Consider the following 17,037-nt stretch of genomic DNA (forward strand, 5'->3'; position numbering starts at 1 on the left):
TTCCCCACAGCACCTGTATATATGTATATATGTTTGTACAGATTTATTACTCTATTTATTGATTTATTTATTTTACTTGTACATATCTATTCTATTTATTTTATTTTGTTAGTATAAAAGTTCTCTGTCTCCCCCTTTTAGACTGTGAGCCCACTGTTGGGTAGGGACTGTCTCTATATGTTGCCAACTTGGACTTCCCAAGCGCTTAGTCCAGTGGTCTGCACACAGTAAGCGCTCAATAAATATGATTGATTGATGGAAGATCGATCTAGATTTCGAGAGAAATGATCGATTCGCTCATTGAGTCCGGCGGGTATCGGAGTTCAACCCCCTAATTCTGGGTCTGGCTTTTCTTTTTCCAGGCCAACAGGTCTCGGGACTTTGGGGCGACGGTCTACTGTGTGGGCGTGAAGGATTTCAACGAGACGCAGGTAAGGGCCGGGACTCTGATGACCCTGGCATCCTGGCAACTCTCTCCCACAGCCCCCTCGCTGCTGGGCCGAGTCACTTGGGACCCGCTCTGAGAGGAGAAAATCATGGGGTGGCCCGCGTGGACGGGACCCCCGATTCGGGGAGACCTAGGAGGTGGCCAGGAGGGACGGGGACGGCTCCTGGCCCGGCCGATCCTGCTTGCAGGGGTCAGAGGTCGCGTTTTCCAAAAGGAACCTGACTGAAGTAGAGATCTGGGGCCGTGGGAGTGGGCAGAGGGACTGTCTGGGTTGGGCATGTGGGTCTCATTTGGTAAATCGAGGCCGGGGCGGAGAGGAGGATCTCACTGGGCTGGGTAGGGAGGTTTTGTTTGGATGGGTGAGTGGGGAGCGCCTGTCCCGCCATCAACCCCCGGCCCACATCATTCCCCGGGCCTGGAATGCCCCCAATCCCTCTGCCCATCCGCCAAGCTCGCTCTCTTCCTCCCTTCAAGGCCCTACTGAGAGCTCACCTCCTCCAGGAGGCCTTCCCACACTCAGCCCCTTCCTTCCTCTCCCCCTCGCCCCCCTCTCCATCCCCCTCATCTTACCTCTTTCCCTTCCCCACAGCACCTGCATATATGTATATCATCAATCGTATTTATTGAGTGCTTACTATGTGCAGAGCACTGTACTAAGCACTTGGGAAGTACAAACTGGCAACATATAGAGACAGTCCCTACCCAACAGTGGGCTCACAGTCTATATATGTTTGTACATATTTATTACTCTATTTATTTATTTATTTTACTTGTACCTATCTATCCTATTGATTTTATTTTGCTAGTATGTTTGGTTTTGTTCTCCGTCTCCCCCTTTTAGACTGTGAGCCCACCGTTGGGTCGGGACCGTCTCTATATGTTGCCAACTTGGACTTCCCAAGCGCTTAGTCCAGTGCTCTGCACACAGTAAGCGCTCAATAAATACGATTGATTGATTGATTGATTGATTGATTGAGCGTCTCTCAGGTTGAAGGATGGATGTGATTGTCCCTAGTCAGCCACGTCGGTTAATCCCCGAGCCTACGTTTCTGTAAATACTCGGTTGTGGGAGAATCTCTCAGTGGCACTTCCCCAGGGCCCAGGGAGCCAAAAAATCAGGTAGCCATGGACCCCAAGAGCCTGGAAGCCAGGTGGGCCTGCAGCGATCCAGGCGTCATGGAAGACTGTCCCTCCGTCCCTCTCTCATCCCATTCCTCCTCCATCCCTCTCCCAGCTGGCCCGCATCGCCGACAGCAAGGACCACGTATTTCCAGTAAATGACGGCTTCGAAGCTCTGCAGGGGATCATCGATTCGGTGAGTAGCAGACATCTCCGTGTGCTGCCGACAGCCTCTCCGGGGGCCTCCAGAAAAACTCCTTCCTCATCATCATCGTCGTCAATCGTATTTATTGAGCGCTTACTGTGTGCAGAGCACTGGACTAAGCGCTTGGGAAGTACAAATTGGCAACATATAGAGACAGTCCCTACCCAACAGTGGGCTCACAGTCTAAAAGGGGGGAGAAAGAGAACAAAACCAAACATACTAACAAAATAAAATAAATAGAATAGATATGTACAAGTAAAATAAATAAATAAACAAATAGAGTAATAAATATGTACAAACATATATCCATATATACAGGTGCTGTGGGGAAGGCAAGGAGGTAAGATGGGGGGGATGGAGAGGGGGATGAGGGGGAGAGGAAGGAAAGGGCTCAGTCTGGGAGGGTATATCAATAATAATAATAATGGCATTTATTAAGTGCTTACTATGTGCAAAGCACTGTTCTAAGCGCTGGGGAGCGTACAAGGTGATGAGGCTGTCCCACGGGGGGCTCACAGTCTTCATCCCCATTTTACAGAGGAGGAAACTGGGGCCCGGAGAAGTGAAGTGACTTGCCCAAAGTCACCCAGCTGACAAGTGGCAGAGCCGGGATTTGAACCCGTGACCTCTGACTCCAGAGCCCGGGCTCTTTCCACTGAGCCACGGTGCTTCTCAAGGTTCCTGTTCCAAAAAGGAAAAGTAGTGCGGCTAATGGGTAGGGCTAATGGGTAGGACCTGGGCTTTAATTATCTGATGTGTGAGCTTGGTTAAGTCATTTCATTTCTAGGCCTCAGTTACCTCATGTTTAAAATAGTCATGATGGTATTTGTTAAGTGCTTACTATGAGCACAGCGCTGTTCTAAGCGCTGGGGTGCTACAAGGTGATCAGGTGGTCCCAAGCGGGGTTCACAATCTTAATCCCCATTTTCCAGGTGAGGTCACCGAGGCACAGAGAAGTTAAGTGACTTGCCCAAAGTCACACAGCTGATAAGTGGCGGGGCCAGGATTTGAACCCACGACCTCCGACTCCCAAGCCTGTGCTCTTTCCACTGAGTCACGCTGCTTCCCATGGGGACCAAGACTGAGCCCCAGGTGGGACAGGGATTTTGTCCAACCTGATTTGGCGACAGGATGAAGCGGTATGGAGTAATGGCTACAGCCTGAGCTTGGGAGTCAGAGGTCATGAGTTCTAACCCCGGCTCTGCCACTTGTCAGCTGCGTGACCTTGGACAAGTCACTTCACTTCTCTGTGCCTCAGTTACCTCATCTGTAAAATGGGAATGAAGACTGTGAGCCCCACATGGAACAACCTAATTACCTCTCCCCCAGTGCTTAGAACAGTGCTTGGCACATAGTAAGAGCTTAACAAATACCATCAACAAAAAAAACACAAAAAAAGCTTCCCCAAAGCACCCAGACCCCAGCCATCTCATTTTCTCCTCTCTATAACCCTGTTGGGTTGAGAGAAGCAGTTAGCCAATCCCCATTTTACAGATGAGGAGACTAAGGCCCAGAGAGGTTGAGGACTCACCCAGGGTCACAGGGCTGTCCCAAAGAGCCTGGGCTTTGGAGTCAGAGGTCATGGGTTCAAATCCTGGTTCCTCCACTTGTCAGCTGTGTGACTCTGGGCAAGTCACTTCACTTCTCTGGGCCTCAGTTCCCTCATCTATAAAATGGGGATTGAGACTGTGTGCCCCCCTGTGGGACAACCTGATCACCTTGTAACCTCCCCAGCGCTTAGAACAGTGATTTGCCCATAGTAAGCACTTAATAAATGCCATTATTATTATTATTATTATTATTATTATTATTATTATTATTATTATTATTACGCCCAGCCCACGTCATCCCCTGGGCCTGGAATGCCCTCCCTCTGCCCATCCTCCAAGCTAGCTCTCTTCCTCCCTTCAAGGCCCTACTGGGAGCTCACCTCCTCCAGGAGGCCTTTCCAGACTGAGCCCCTTCCTTCCTCTCCCCCTCGTCCCCCTCTCCATCCCCCCATCTTACCTCCTTCCCTTCCCCACAGAACCTGTATATATGTATATATGTGTGTACATATTTATTACTCTATTTACTTATTTATTTATTTTAATTGTACATATCTATTCTATTTATTTTATTTTGTTAGTATGGTTGGTTTTGTTCTCTGTCTCCCTCTTTTAGACTGTGAGCCCACTGTTGGGTAGGGACTGTCTCTATATGTTGCCAACTTGTACTTCCCAAGCGCTTCGTACAGTGCTCTGCACACAGTAAGTGCTCAATAAATATGATTGATTGATTGATTGATTGATTGATTGATCTCCTCATCCTCATAATAATCATAATAATATTTGTTAAGCAGGACTAATTCTAACCCATTCATTCATTCAATTGTATTTATTGAGTGCTTACTATGTACAGAGCACTGTACTAAGCTCTTGGGAAGTACAAGTTGACAACATCTAGAGACGGTCCCTACCCAACAACAGGCTCACAGTCTAGAATGGGGAGACAGACAACAAAACAAAACACGTGGACAGGTGTCAAGTTATCAGAATAAATAGAAGTAAAGCTAGATGCACATCATTGACAAAATAAATAGAATAGTAAATATATACAAGAAAATAAATACAGTAATAAATCTGTACAAACATATATACAGGTGCTGTGGGGTGTGGGGAGGTGTAGACTGAACTTTTTGTAGAAAAATAATCTGCACAGCAGAGTGAAATGTGGATTGGTGTTGGGAGAGACAGGCGGACAGGAGGTCAGAGAGGAGGCCGATATAATCATCAAGGCAGGGTAGGATAAGTTTGGCGAAGTGGATACCGCACAGGCCTGGGAGTAGGAAGGTCATGGGTTCTAATCCTGACTCTGCCCCTCGTCTGCTGTGTGGCCTGGGGCAAGTCGCTCACTTCTCTGGGCCTCAGTTCCCTCATCTGTAAAATGGAGGTTGAGACGGTGAGCCCCTTGGGGGAGAGACCGTGTCCAACTTTTATCTACCCCAGTGCTTAGAAGGGTGTTTGGCACATTGTAAACTCTTAACACGTACCAGAATTATTCATTATTATTATTATAAGTGCTCAGACTGGCATGGCAGCAGCTTGGATGGAGAGGAAAGGATGGATTTTAGAGGTGTTGTAAAGGTGGAACCGACAGGATTGGGTGACAGATCGAATATGTGGGTTGAATGAGAGAGACGAATCAAGGGTAACGCCAAGGTTATGGGCTTGTGAGAGAGGGAGGATATAATAATAATAATAATGGCATTTATTAAGTGCTTACTATGTGCAAAGCACTGTTCTAAGCGCTGGGGAGGTTACAAGGTGATCAGGTTGTCCCACGGGGGGCTCACAGTCTTAACCCCCATTTTACAGTCGAGGGAACTGAGGCCCAGAGAAGTGAAGTGACTCGCCCAAAGTCACACAGCTGACAATTGGCAGAGCCGGGGTTTGAACCCATAACCTCTGACTCCAAAGCCCGGGCTCTTCCCACCGAGCCATGCTGCTTCCCCGATGGTGGTGGTAATGTCTACAGTGATGAGAATGGCAATATGTTGCCAACTTGTACTTCCCAAGCGCTTAGTACAGTGCTCTGCACACAGTAAGCGCTCAATAAACACGGTTGATGAGGATGAGAAAGTCGGGGGAAGACAGGGTTTCGGATGGGAAGATGAAGAGTTCTTTTTGGAGATGTTGGCGGCAGAGATATTTTGAAGGCAGGAGGAAATGCAGGGAGAGAGATCAAGACAGGAAAGAGGGATTTGGGAATTATCCGCGTAGAGGCGGGAGTTGAAGCCGTGGGAGCCGATGAGTTCTCTGAGGGAGCGAGTGGAGATGGAGAAGAGAAGGGGACTCAGAAGTGAGCCTTGAGGGACCCCCAAGGTGAGGGGGTGGGAGGCAGAGAAGGAGCCCACCAAAGAGCCAGAGATATAGAAGGAGAACCAAGAGAGGACAGCACAGCTGAAGCCAAGGTCGGCTAACGTTTCCGGGAGAAGAGGGTGGTCCGCAGTGTGGACCACCCTCCTACCTCACCTCCCTTCTCTCCTTCTACTGTCCAGCCCACACCCTCTGCTCCTCCACCGCTAATCTCCTCACCGTACCTCGTTCTCGCCTGTCCCGCCATCGACCCCCGGCCCACATCATCCCCCGGGCCTGGAATGCCCTCCCTCTGCCCATCCGCCAAGCTAGCTCTCTTCCTCCCTTCAAGGCCCTGCTGAGAGCTCACCTCCTCCAGGAGGCCTTCCCAGACTGAGCCCCTTCCTTCCTCTCCCCCTCGTCCCCCTCTCCATCCCCCCATCTTACCTCCTTCCCTTCCCCACAGCACCTGTATATATGTATATATGGTTGTACATATTTATTACTCTATTTATTTATTTATTTATTTTACTTGTACATTTCTATCCTATTTATTTTATTTTGTTGGTATGTTTGGTTCTGTTCTCTGTCTCTCCCTTTTAGACTGTGAGCCCACTGTTGGGTAAGGACTGTCTCTATGTGTTGCCAATCTGTACTTCCCAAGTGCTTAGTACAGTGCTTTGCACATAGTAAGCGCTCAATAAATACGATTGATTGATTGATTGATTGATTGATTGGAAGGAAGCTGAGAGAGCAAGGAGGATGAGGATGGGGTAGAGGCCGTTGGATTTGGCAAGGAAGAGATCACCGGTGACCTTTGAGAGGGCGGTTTCTCTGCAGGGAAGTGGGTGGAAGCTAGATTCAAGAGGGGATCAAAGAGAGAATCGGAGAAGAGGAGAATGGTAGGTGAGGACAACTTCCCCCAGGAATTGGAGAGGAATGGTAAGAGGGAGATGAGGTGATATCCCGAGGGAACCGAGGGGTGAAAGGAGGGTCTGTTCTTTTATTAAGGTGGGGAGAGATGGGCCTGTTGGAAAGCAGTTGAGAAGTTGCCATTGGAGAGTGAACAGTTGAAGACGGCGGTCAGGGCAGAGTTTTGTGGCTCGGTGGAAAGAGCCCGGGCTTTGGAGTCAGCAGACGTGGGTTCAAATCCCGGCTCCGCCACTTGTCAGCTGTGTGACTTTGGGCCGGTCACTTAACTTCTCCGTGCCTCAGCTACCTCATCTGTAAAATGGGGATTGACTGTGAGCCCCCCGTGGGACAACCTGATCACCTTGTAACCAGTGCTTAGAACAGGGCTTTGCACATAGTAAGCGCTTAATAAATGCCATCATTATTATTATTACTCTATTTATTTATTATTACTCTATTTATTTATTTATTTTACTTGTACATATCTATCCTATTTATTTTATTTTGTTAGTATGTTTGGTTTTGTTCTCTGTCTCCCCCTTTTAGACTGTGAGCCCACTGCTGGGTAGGGACTGTCTCTATATGTTGCCAATTTGTACTTCCCAAGCGCTTAGTACAGTGCTCTGCACATAGTAAGCGCTCAATAAATACAATTGACTGATTGATTATTATTATTATTATAAGGTGTGGAGGGATGAGGTTGGATGCACAGGTGGAAGGGGGGGATTTTAAGAGGAGGCAGGAGGTATTCTCTTGGCATACTGTTGGGAATGGTGGGAGAATTGAAGAAGGGTCACGAGGAGGAAATGCCGGCAGAAGAAGAGGGGAGAATTAAGGGAGATTTTGCTTAATGGTTTCAATTTCCTCCGTAAAGCACGTGGCCAGGTAATTGTTATTACTATAATTATAAATTTGTTGAGGGTGTAGTTTATAGAGCTCGGGCCTGCGAGTCGGAAGGTTTATCCTCTTACTTGTACTGTTTTGTTTAGTCTGTCTCCTCCCTTCTAGACTGTGAGCCCGTTGTTGGGTAGGGATTGTCTCTATTTGTTGCTGAATTGTGCTTTCCAAGCACTTAGTACAGTGCTCTACACACAGTAAGTACTCAATAAATGCAATTGAATGAATGAATGAGTGAATGAATGAAAAGTCAAGGGTTCTAATCCTGGCTCCATCACTTGTCCGCTGTGAGGCCTTAGGCAAGTCACTTCACTTTTCTGTGCCTCAGTTACCTCATCTGTAAAATGGGGATCAAGACTGTGAGCCCCACAGGGGACAGCCTGATTACCTTGTAACTACCTCAACGTTTAGAACAGTGCTGGGCACATAGTAAGTACTTAACAAATGCCATTATTATTATTATTGTTAATAATCCCGGCTCTACCATTTGTCTGCTGGGTGACCTTGGGCAAGTCACTTCACTTCTCCATCCCTCAGTTCCCTCATCTGTAAATGGGGATGAGGACTGTGAGCCCCATGTGAGACAGGGACTGTGTCTAACCTGATTTGCTCGTATCCACCCCAACGATTAGAACCGTGCCTGGCACATAGTAGCGCTTAGCACATACCATTATCATTATTATTATTATTATTAAGCGCTGACTATGTGCCAAGCACTGTTCTAAACACTGGGGTCTATATAAGTTAATCAGGTTGGACACAGTCCCTTTCTCACATGGGGCTCACAGTTGAAGTAGGATGGAGGAGGATTTAATCTGCATTTTATGGTTGGGGAAATTGAGGCACAGAGAAATTAGGTGACTTAGTCAAGATCATACAGCGGGCAATTGGCAGAGCCAGAATTAGAACCCAGGCCTTCTGACACCCAGGCCTTTGCTCTTTCCACGAGGCTACATTGCTTCTCTGTTGGTGAAACTGGCAAAGAGACAGTGGAGGAAGTGAGTTTTGTTCAGTAGAGAAGCTGGTTTTGAGGGTGGCGATTGGGTCATCAAGGGAAGTAGTTTGGATACAGAGGCTAAATCAATCAATCAATCAATCATATTTATTGAGCGCTTACTGTGTGCAGAGCACTGTACTAAGCACTTGGGAAGTCCAAGTTGGCAACATACAGAGACAGTCCCTACCCAACAGTGGGCTCACAGTCTAGAAGGGGGAGACAGAGAACAAAACCAAACATATTAACAAAATAAAATAAATAGAATAGATATGTACAAGTAAAATAAATGAATAAATAGAGTAATAAATATGTACAAACATATATACATATATACAGGTGGTGTGGGGAAGGGAAGGAGGTAAGACGGGAGGGAATGGAGAGGGGGACGAGGGGGAGAGGAAGGAGGGGGCTCAGGCTGGGAAGGCCTCCTGGAGGCCTTCTTTCCCAAATACCTAATACAAAGACTGGCACACAGTGAGAGCTTAATAAATATAATCGATTGATTGATTGTGCAGGATGTTTATTTATTTATTTATTTATTTATACAAATAAACATATTTATTTAAATGGCGGGGTGATGACTCCAGAAAACTGGATGCGGGTCAAAAGATGGGGGGGTCTCTCTGGGGGAACAGGGCAGACTTGCAGGGAAGAGGCATGTGGGAGAGAAGACAGGTGAGGAGGAGGTGGTCGGCTAGAGGGATTTCAGAGCCCGTGAGGGGAGAGATTTTAGGGAGGTTAGAGATGATAATAATAATAATAATGGCATTTATTAAGTGCTTATTACGTGCAAAGCCCTGTTCTAAGCTCTGGGGAGGTTACAAGGTGATCAGGTTGTCCCTCGTGGGGCTCACAGTCTCAATCCTCATTTTACAGATGAGGTAACTGAGGCCCAGAGAAGTGAAGTGACTTGCCCAAGGTCACACAGCTGACAGTCGGCAGAGCCGGGATGACGAGATTGAGTGTGTGTCTGAGTCTGCAGGTGGCTGAGGTGGGGCAGAGCAGGAGGTCAATGGAGGTGTGGAGCGATGGAGGGTCGTCAGGAGAGAAGCAGTGTGGCTCAGCGGAAAGAGCAAAGAGCCCGGGTTCAAATCCCGGCTCCACCAATTGTCAGCTGTGTGACTTTGGTCAGGTCAATTAACTTCTCTGTGCCTCAGTTCCCTCATCTATAAAATGGGAATGAAGACTGTGTGCCCCCCTGTGGGACAACCTGATCACCTTGTAACCTCCCCAGCACTTAGAACAGTGCTTTGCACATAGTAAGCGCTTAATAAATGCCATCATTAGTAATTATTATTATTAATCAAGCGCTTACAAGTACAGTGCTCTGCACACAGTAAGCGCTCAATAAATACGATTGATGATGATGAGGCGGGAATTTCTTCCCTTCTATTTGTGGATCACGGACAATTGGGACCCCTCAAGTCTCTTTCCCCTGTGCCACCGGCAGAGAGTGGGTGCCATAATTAGAAGTCAGAAACGTCCAAGGGCCCGGAACAATCGAAGCTCTGAAATTCTCAAGAACTTCAGGAGGAAGTCTGGCTTTCTGCAGTCGTTAGCTGGTGAGGAAGGAACGTCACTGCGGCTTTTCCACGGAGAGTTTTCACAGATCATAACTCAGAAATCGAACCCAGGCAGTGGTGAAAATAGGAAGTGGGGAGTCATTCATTCATTCAATCGTATTTATTGAGTGCTTACTGTGTGCAGAGCACTGTACTAAGCGCTTGGGTGATTCAGCTCGCCATTTAGACTGTGAGCCCACTGTTGGGTAGGGACCGTCTCTATATGTTGCCAACTTGGACTTCCCAAGCGCTTAGTCCAGTGCTCTGCACACAGTAAGCGCTCAATAAATACAATTGATGATGGAGGCCTTCCCAGACTGAGCAGGAGGCCTTCCCAGACTGAGCCCCTTCCTTCCTCTCCCCCTCGTCCCCCTCTCCATCCCCCCCCATCTTACCTCCTTCCCTTCCCCACAGCACCTGTATATATGTATATATGTTTGTACATATTTATTACTCTATTTATTTATTTATTTATTTTACTTGTACATATCTATTCTATTTATTTTATTTTGTTAGTATGTTTGGTTTTTTTGTGTGGTTTTTTTGTGTTTTTTTTTCTCTGTCTCCCCCTTTTAGACTGTGAGCGCAATGTTGGGTAGGGACTGTCTCTAGATGTTGCCAACTTGGACTTCCCAAGCGCTTAGTACAGTGCTCTGCACACAGTAAGCGCTCAATAAATACGATTGATGATGATTCACGGTTACTCCGTTTGCTGTTATGGTCTTCCAGTCAGTCAATCGTCCCCTCTCGGGGCGGCCCCCGGAGAGTTTCCAGGCCGCTACCAGTCTCGGTTACGGGAGGGAGAGTGAAGCCGAGGCCTGTCCAGTCCATTTCTAGATGGGGCAATGGCTAGCGAGAGACAGGCAATCGGCTACCTCACCTCCTCCAGGAGGCCTTCCCAGACTGAGCCCCTTCCTTTCTCTCCCCCTCGCCCCCTTTCCATCCCCCCATCTTACCTCCTTCCCTTCCCCACAGCACCTGTATATATGTATATATGTTTGTACATATTTATTACTCTATTTATTTATCTTGTACATATCTATTCTATTTATTTTATTTTGTTAGTAACAAACAAACAAATAAATAAATAAATAGAGTAATAATAGTAATAATAATAGAGTAATCCTCAGGGCCTGACAAATGACAAACAAACAAACAAATAAATAGATAAATAAATAAATAAATAGATAGATAAATAAATAGAGTAATAATAGTAATAGTAATAATAATAAATTGAGTAATCCTCGGGGCCTGACAAAATGGTGGAGGATGGAACTGTAGAAAAAAGAAAATCAGTGGACGACATGAGGCATAAGAAACTTTCCTTCAGAAATGAAGGACATTCCGGAGGAGGCACTGTGGTCTAAAAGTGTGAGTAACAATAATAATAATAATAATAATAATAATAATAATAATAATAATTGTGGCATTTGTTATCCACTTACTATATTCAAGGCATGGTTCTAAGCGCTGAGGTGGATATGAGCAAATCGGGTTGAACACAATCCCAGTCCCACGTTATTATTATTATTATTATGGTATTTGTTTATTCATTCATTCAATCGTATTTATTGAGTGCTTACTGTGTGCAGAGCACTGTACTAAGCGCTTGGGAAGTACAAGTGTGAGAAGCAGCGTGGCTATGAGAAGCAGCGTGGCTCAGTGGAAAGATCATGGGCTTTGGAGTCAGAAGTCATGGGTTCAAATCCCGGCTCCGCCACTTGTCAGCTGTGTGACTTTGGGCAAGTCACTTCACTTCTCTGTGCCTCAGTTACCTCATCTGGAAAATGGGGATTAAGACTGTGAGCCCCACATGGGACAACCTGATCACCTTGTAACCTCCCCAGCGCTTAGAACAGTGCTTTGCACATAGTAAGTGCTCAATAAATGCCATCATTATTATTATTATTATTATTGCAAGTCGGCAACATATAGAGATGGTCCCTACCCAACAGCGGGCTCACAGTCTAGGAAGGGGAGACAGATAACAAAACAAAACATATTAACAAAATAAAATAAATAGAATAAATATGGACAAGTAAAATAAATAGAGTAATAAATATGTACAAACATATCTACATATTTTGAGCACTTCCTGTGTGCAGAGCACTGGACTAAGTGCTTGGAAAGTACAACTTGGCAACATAGAGAGACGGTCCCTACCCAACAGCGGGCTCACAGTCTAAGAAGGGGAGACACATGACAAAACAATACATATTAACAAAATAAAATAAATAGAATAAATATGGACAAGTAAAATAAATAGAGTAATAAATATGTACAAACATATATACATATTTTGAGCGCTTCCTGTGTGCAGAGCACTGGACTAAGCGCTTGGGAAGTACAACTTGCCAACATAGAGAGACGGTCCCTACCCGACAACGGGCCCACAGGCCAGAAGGGGGGACACGGACAACAAAACAGAACAAATAATCACGCTTCAATACCATCAAAACAAATAGAATTTATAGATATATACACATCATTCAGCACCTGTATATATGTATATATGTTTGTACATATTTATTACTCTATTTATTTATTTATTTTACTTGTACATATCTATTCTATTTATTTTATTTTGTTAGTATGTTTGGTTTTGTTCTCTGTCTCCCCCTTTTAGACTGTGAGCCTGCTGTTGGGTAGGGACTGTCTCTATATGTTGCCAATTTGTACTTCCCAAGGGCTTAGTACAGTGCTCTGCACATAGTAAGCGCTCAATAAATACGATTGATGATGATGATCATTAATCAAATAGAGTAATCAATATGTACAAATATACACCAGTGCTGTGGGAAGCGGAAGGGGTTAGGGCAGAGGGAGGGGAAGCAGAGGAGTAGAGGCCTGGCCCGGCCTCCTCCCCTCAGCTAAGCCCATTTACCATAACTCTCATTAATAATAATAATAACAATAACTGTGGTATTAAGCGCTTACTATGTGCCAAACCCTGTTCTAACCACTGGGATAGATATAAGTAATCGGGTTGGGCCCAGGACCCGTCCCACAGCTTCGATCCCCATTTTGCAGATGAGGTCGTTGAGCCCTTACTATGTGCTGAGCACTGTTCGAAGCGCTGGGGTAGATAATAATAATAATAATAATAATAATGTTGGCATTTGTTAAGCGCTTACTATGTGCAAAGCACTGTTCTAAGCGCTGGGGGGGATACAAAGTGATCAGGTTGTCCCATGTGGGGTTCACAGTCTTAATCCCCATTTTGCAGATGAGGTAACTGAGGCTCAGAGAAGTTAAGTGACTTGCCCAAGGTCACACAGCAGACATGTGGCGGAGTCGGGATTCGAACCCATGACCTCTGACTCCAAAGCCCGTGCTCTTTCCATTGAGCCACGCTGCTTCTAATTAGCCACGCTGCTTCTAATTGATACAAGGTCATCAGGTTGTCCCAAGCGAGGCTCACAGTCTACATCCCCATTTTCCAGATGAGGTAACTGAGGCACAGAGAGGTGAAGTGGCTTGCCCAGGGTTAGACAGCAGACAAGTGGCGCAGCCGGAATATATAATAATAATAATAATAGTAATGGCATTTATTAAGCGCTTACTATGTGCAAAGCCCTGTTCTAAGCGCTGGGGTGGTTACAAGGTGATCAGGTTGTCCCACGGGGGCGCTCACAGTCTTAATTCCCATTTTACAGATGAGGGAACTGAGGCCCAGAGAAGTTGTGACTTGCCCAAAGTCACACAGCTGACAGTTGGCAGAGCCGGGATTTGAACCCCTGACCTCTGACTCCAAAGCCCATGCTCTTTCCACTGAGCCACGCTGCTTCTCTCTCTATATATATGTTTGTACATATTTATTACTCTATTTATTTATTTATATATCTTACTTGTACATAGCTATTCTATTTATTTTATTTTGTTAGTATGTTTGGTTTTGTTCTCTGTCTCCCCCTTCTAGGCTGTGAGCCCACTGTTGGGTAGGGACTGTCTCTATGTGTTGCCGACTTGTACTTCCCAAGTGCTTAGTCCAGTGCTCTGCACACAGTAAGCGCTCAATAAATACGATTGATTGATTGATTGATCAGAACCCACGTCCTCAGACTCCCAAGCCCGTGGACTTCCCACTGGGCCACGCTGTTTCTCTAATAACGAGGAGCCTCTCGGCTCCTAGCCGCAGCCCTTATCCGTTAATCGATTGATCGGTGATATTTACTGAGCGCTTGCTGCATGCAGAGCGATGGATAAAGTCCCCGAAATTCATTCAATTTTGCTTATCGAGCGCTTATTGTGTGCAGAGCCCCGTGCTCAAATCTCGGTTCTCCCAACAATCCAACAGTCTTCATTTCCTGCCGGGGCAGCGCCTGGCTGGATTTATGGAAAGGCTAATGGGAATATTTTAGAATAACATTCTATTACCAAGCTGTCAGACTTTGGACGGAAAGTGTTTACCCAGTCAGAAGTTTCCAGCTGCGAGGCCAAAATTCTGAATTTAATCATAATTAGGGATTTGTTGTTTCACGTCGTCATCCCTGAGAGCCAGAATTCCCCCTTTTTCCACACATACACTCTACTGTACTCTCCCAAACCCTTAGAACGGTGCTCAGCACACAGTAGACTGTCAGCTCCTTGAAGGCAGGGATTATTTCTACCAGCTCTGTCGTACTCTCCCAAGCGTTCAGTACAGTGAGTCCACTCTTTTAGACTGTGAGCCCATATTGGGTAGGGACTGTCTCTATATGTTGCCAACTTGTACTTCCCAAGCGCTTAGTACGGTGCTCTGCACACAGTAAGCATTCAATAAATACGATTGATGATAGTAGAGCGCAAGCTCCTTGAGGGCAGGGATCATGTGCACTATTCATTCAATCGTATTTACTGAGCGCTTACTGTGTGCAGAGCACTGTTCTTTTAGGCTGTGAGCCCACTGTTGGGTAGGGACTGTCTCTATATGTTGCCAACTTGTACTTCCCAAGCGCTTAGTACAGTGCTCTGCACACAGTAAGCGCTCAATAAATACGATTGATGAGAGTAGAGCGCAAGCTCCTTGAGGGCAGGGATCATGTGCACTATTCATTCGATCGTATTTACTGAGCACTTACTGTGTGCAGAGCACTGTTCTTTTAGGCTGTGAGCCCACTGTTGGGTAGGGACTGTCTCTATATGTTGCCAACTTGTACTTCCCAAGCGCTTAGTACAGTGCTCTGCACGCAGTAAGCGCTCAATAAATATGATTGATTGATTGATTGTACTAAGCGCTTGGGAAGTACAAGTCGGTAACATAGAGAGACGGTCCCTACCCAACGACGGGCTCACAGTCTAGAAGGGGGAGACAGACAACAAAACAAAACATGTAGACAGGGGTCAAAACTGTTAGAATAAATAGAATTATAGCTATAATATCTCTATAATAATAATAAATTAATTATTAACACTAACTCAATAATAATAATAATAATGGTATTTGTTAATAATAATAATAATGGTATTTGTTAATAATAATAATAATAATAATAATAATGGTATTTGTTAAGTGCTTACTATGTGCCAAGCACTGTTCTAAGTGCTGGGGTAGATATTAGGTACTTTCTAAGCGCTTTGTACAGTGCTCTTCATATAGTAAGCACTCAATAAAGACGATTGAATGAATAAATAATAATAATAATGGCATTTATTAAGCGCTAACTATGTGCAAGGCACTGTTCTAAGCGCTGGGGGAGGTTACGAGGTGATCAGGTGGTCCCACGGGGGGCTCCCAGTCTTCATCCCCATTTTACAGATGAGGTCACTGAGGCCCAGAGAAGTGAAGTGACTTGTCCAAAGTCACACAGCTGACAAGTGGCGGAGTCGGGATTTGAACCCGTGACCTCTGACTCCAAATAATAATGGCATTTGTTAAGCACTTACTATGTGCAAAGCACTGTTCTAAGCGCTGGGGGGATACAAGGTGATCAGGTTGTCCCGCGTGGGGCTCACAGTCATCATCCCCATTTTACAGATGAGGGAACTGAGGCTCCAGGAAGTGAAGTGATTTGCCCAAGGTCACAGAGCAGAGGTGGCGGAGGCGGGATTGGAACCCATGACCTCTGACTCCAAAGCCCGGGCTCTTTCCACTGAGCCACGCTGCTTCTCTGTATCTACTCCAGCGCTTAGTACAGTGACTGGCACCTGGTAAGCGCTTAACGAATGCAACTATTATAATAGTTGCCCTTATATATAATAACCCTTATAATAACCCTTATAATAATGCTCTGGGCACATTGATAACCCTTATGTACTTCCCAAGCGCTTAGTACAGTGCTCTGCACACAGTAAGCGCTTAATAAATACAATTGATGATGATGAGGATGATAATTATTATTACTACTAAGTTCTCTGGGCTTCATTTACCTCAGGAAAATGGGGATGAAGACTTTGAGCCCCATGTGGGACAGGGACTTAGTACAGTGCTCTGCACATAGTAAGCGCTCAATAAATACGATTGATGATGACTGTGTCCAACCCGATTACCATGCATCTAACCCCGGCTCTGCCACTTGTCTGCCGTGTGACCTTGGGCAAGTCATTTCATTTCTCAGTGCCTCAGTTTCCTCAGCTGTAAAATGGGGGATTGAGACTGTGAGCCCCAAGTGGGACAACCCGATTACCTTGCCTCTACCCCAGCGCTTAGAACAGTGCTTGGCACGTAGTAAGCATGCAACATTCATTCATTCATTCAATGGCATTTACTGAGCGCTTATTGTAATAATAATGATGATGGCATTTGTTAACTGCTAAGTGTCAAGCTGTGTGCAAAGCTCTGTGCCGAGTGCTTGGGAGTGGAAAGAGCCCGGGCTTTGGAGTCAGAGGTCGTGGGTTCGAATCCCGACTCCGCCAACTGTCAGCTGTGTGACTTTGGGCCAGTCACTTCACTTCTCTGGGCCTCCGTTCCCCCATCTGTAAAATGGAGACTAAGACTGTGAGCCCCATGTGGGACAACCTGATCACCTTGTATCCCCTCAGTGCTTAGAACAGTGTTTTGCACATAGTAAGCACTTTACAAGTACCATTATTATTATTATTATTATTATAATATAACAATAAACAGACACATTCCCTGCCCG

At 45.8% G+C, this 17,037-nt stretch overlaps 1 protein-coding gene across 1 annotated transcript in view; it reads left to right on the forward strand.

Annotated features, from left to right (window-relative positions):
* ANTXR1 (ANTXR cell adhesion molecule 1) overlaps window positions 1-17,037 on the forward strand; it is a 259,626-nt gene that overhangs the window by 70,151 nt on the left and 172,438 nt on the right. The window contains exons 7-8 of the mRNA XM_038746895.1: window positions 363-431; window positions 1,683-1,763. Of these exons, the coding sequence (XP_038602823.1) occupies window positions 363-431; window positions 1,683-1,763 (150 nt within the window). The remainder of the gene's footprint in view (window positions 1-362; window positions 432-1,682; window positions 1,764-17,037) is intronic.

This window comes from Tachyglossus aculeatus, chromosome 5, assembly GCF_015852505.1.
Source record: "Tachyglossus aculeatus isolate mTacAcu1 chromosome 5, mTacAcu1.pri, whole genome shotgun sequence".
In the NCBI taxonomy this organism is placed as follows: domain Eukaryota; kingdom Metazoa; phylum Chordata; class Mammalia; order Monotremata; family Tachyglossidae; genus Tachyglossus; species Tachyglossus aculeatus.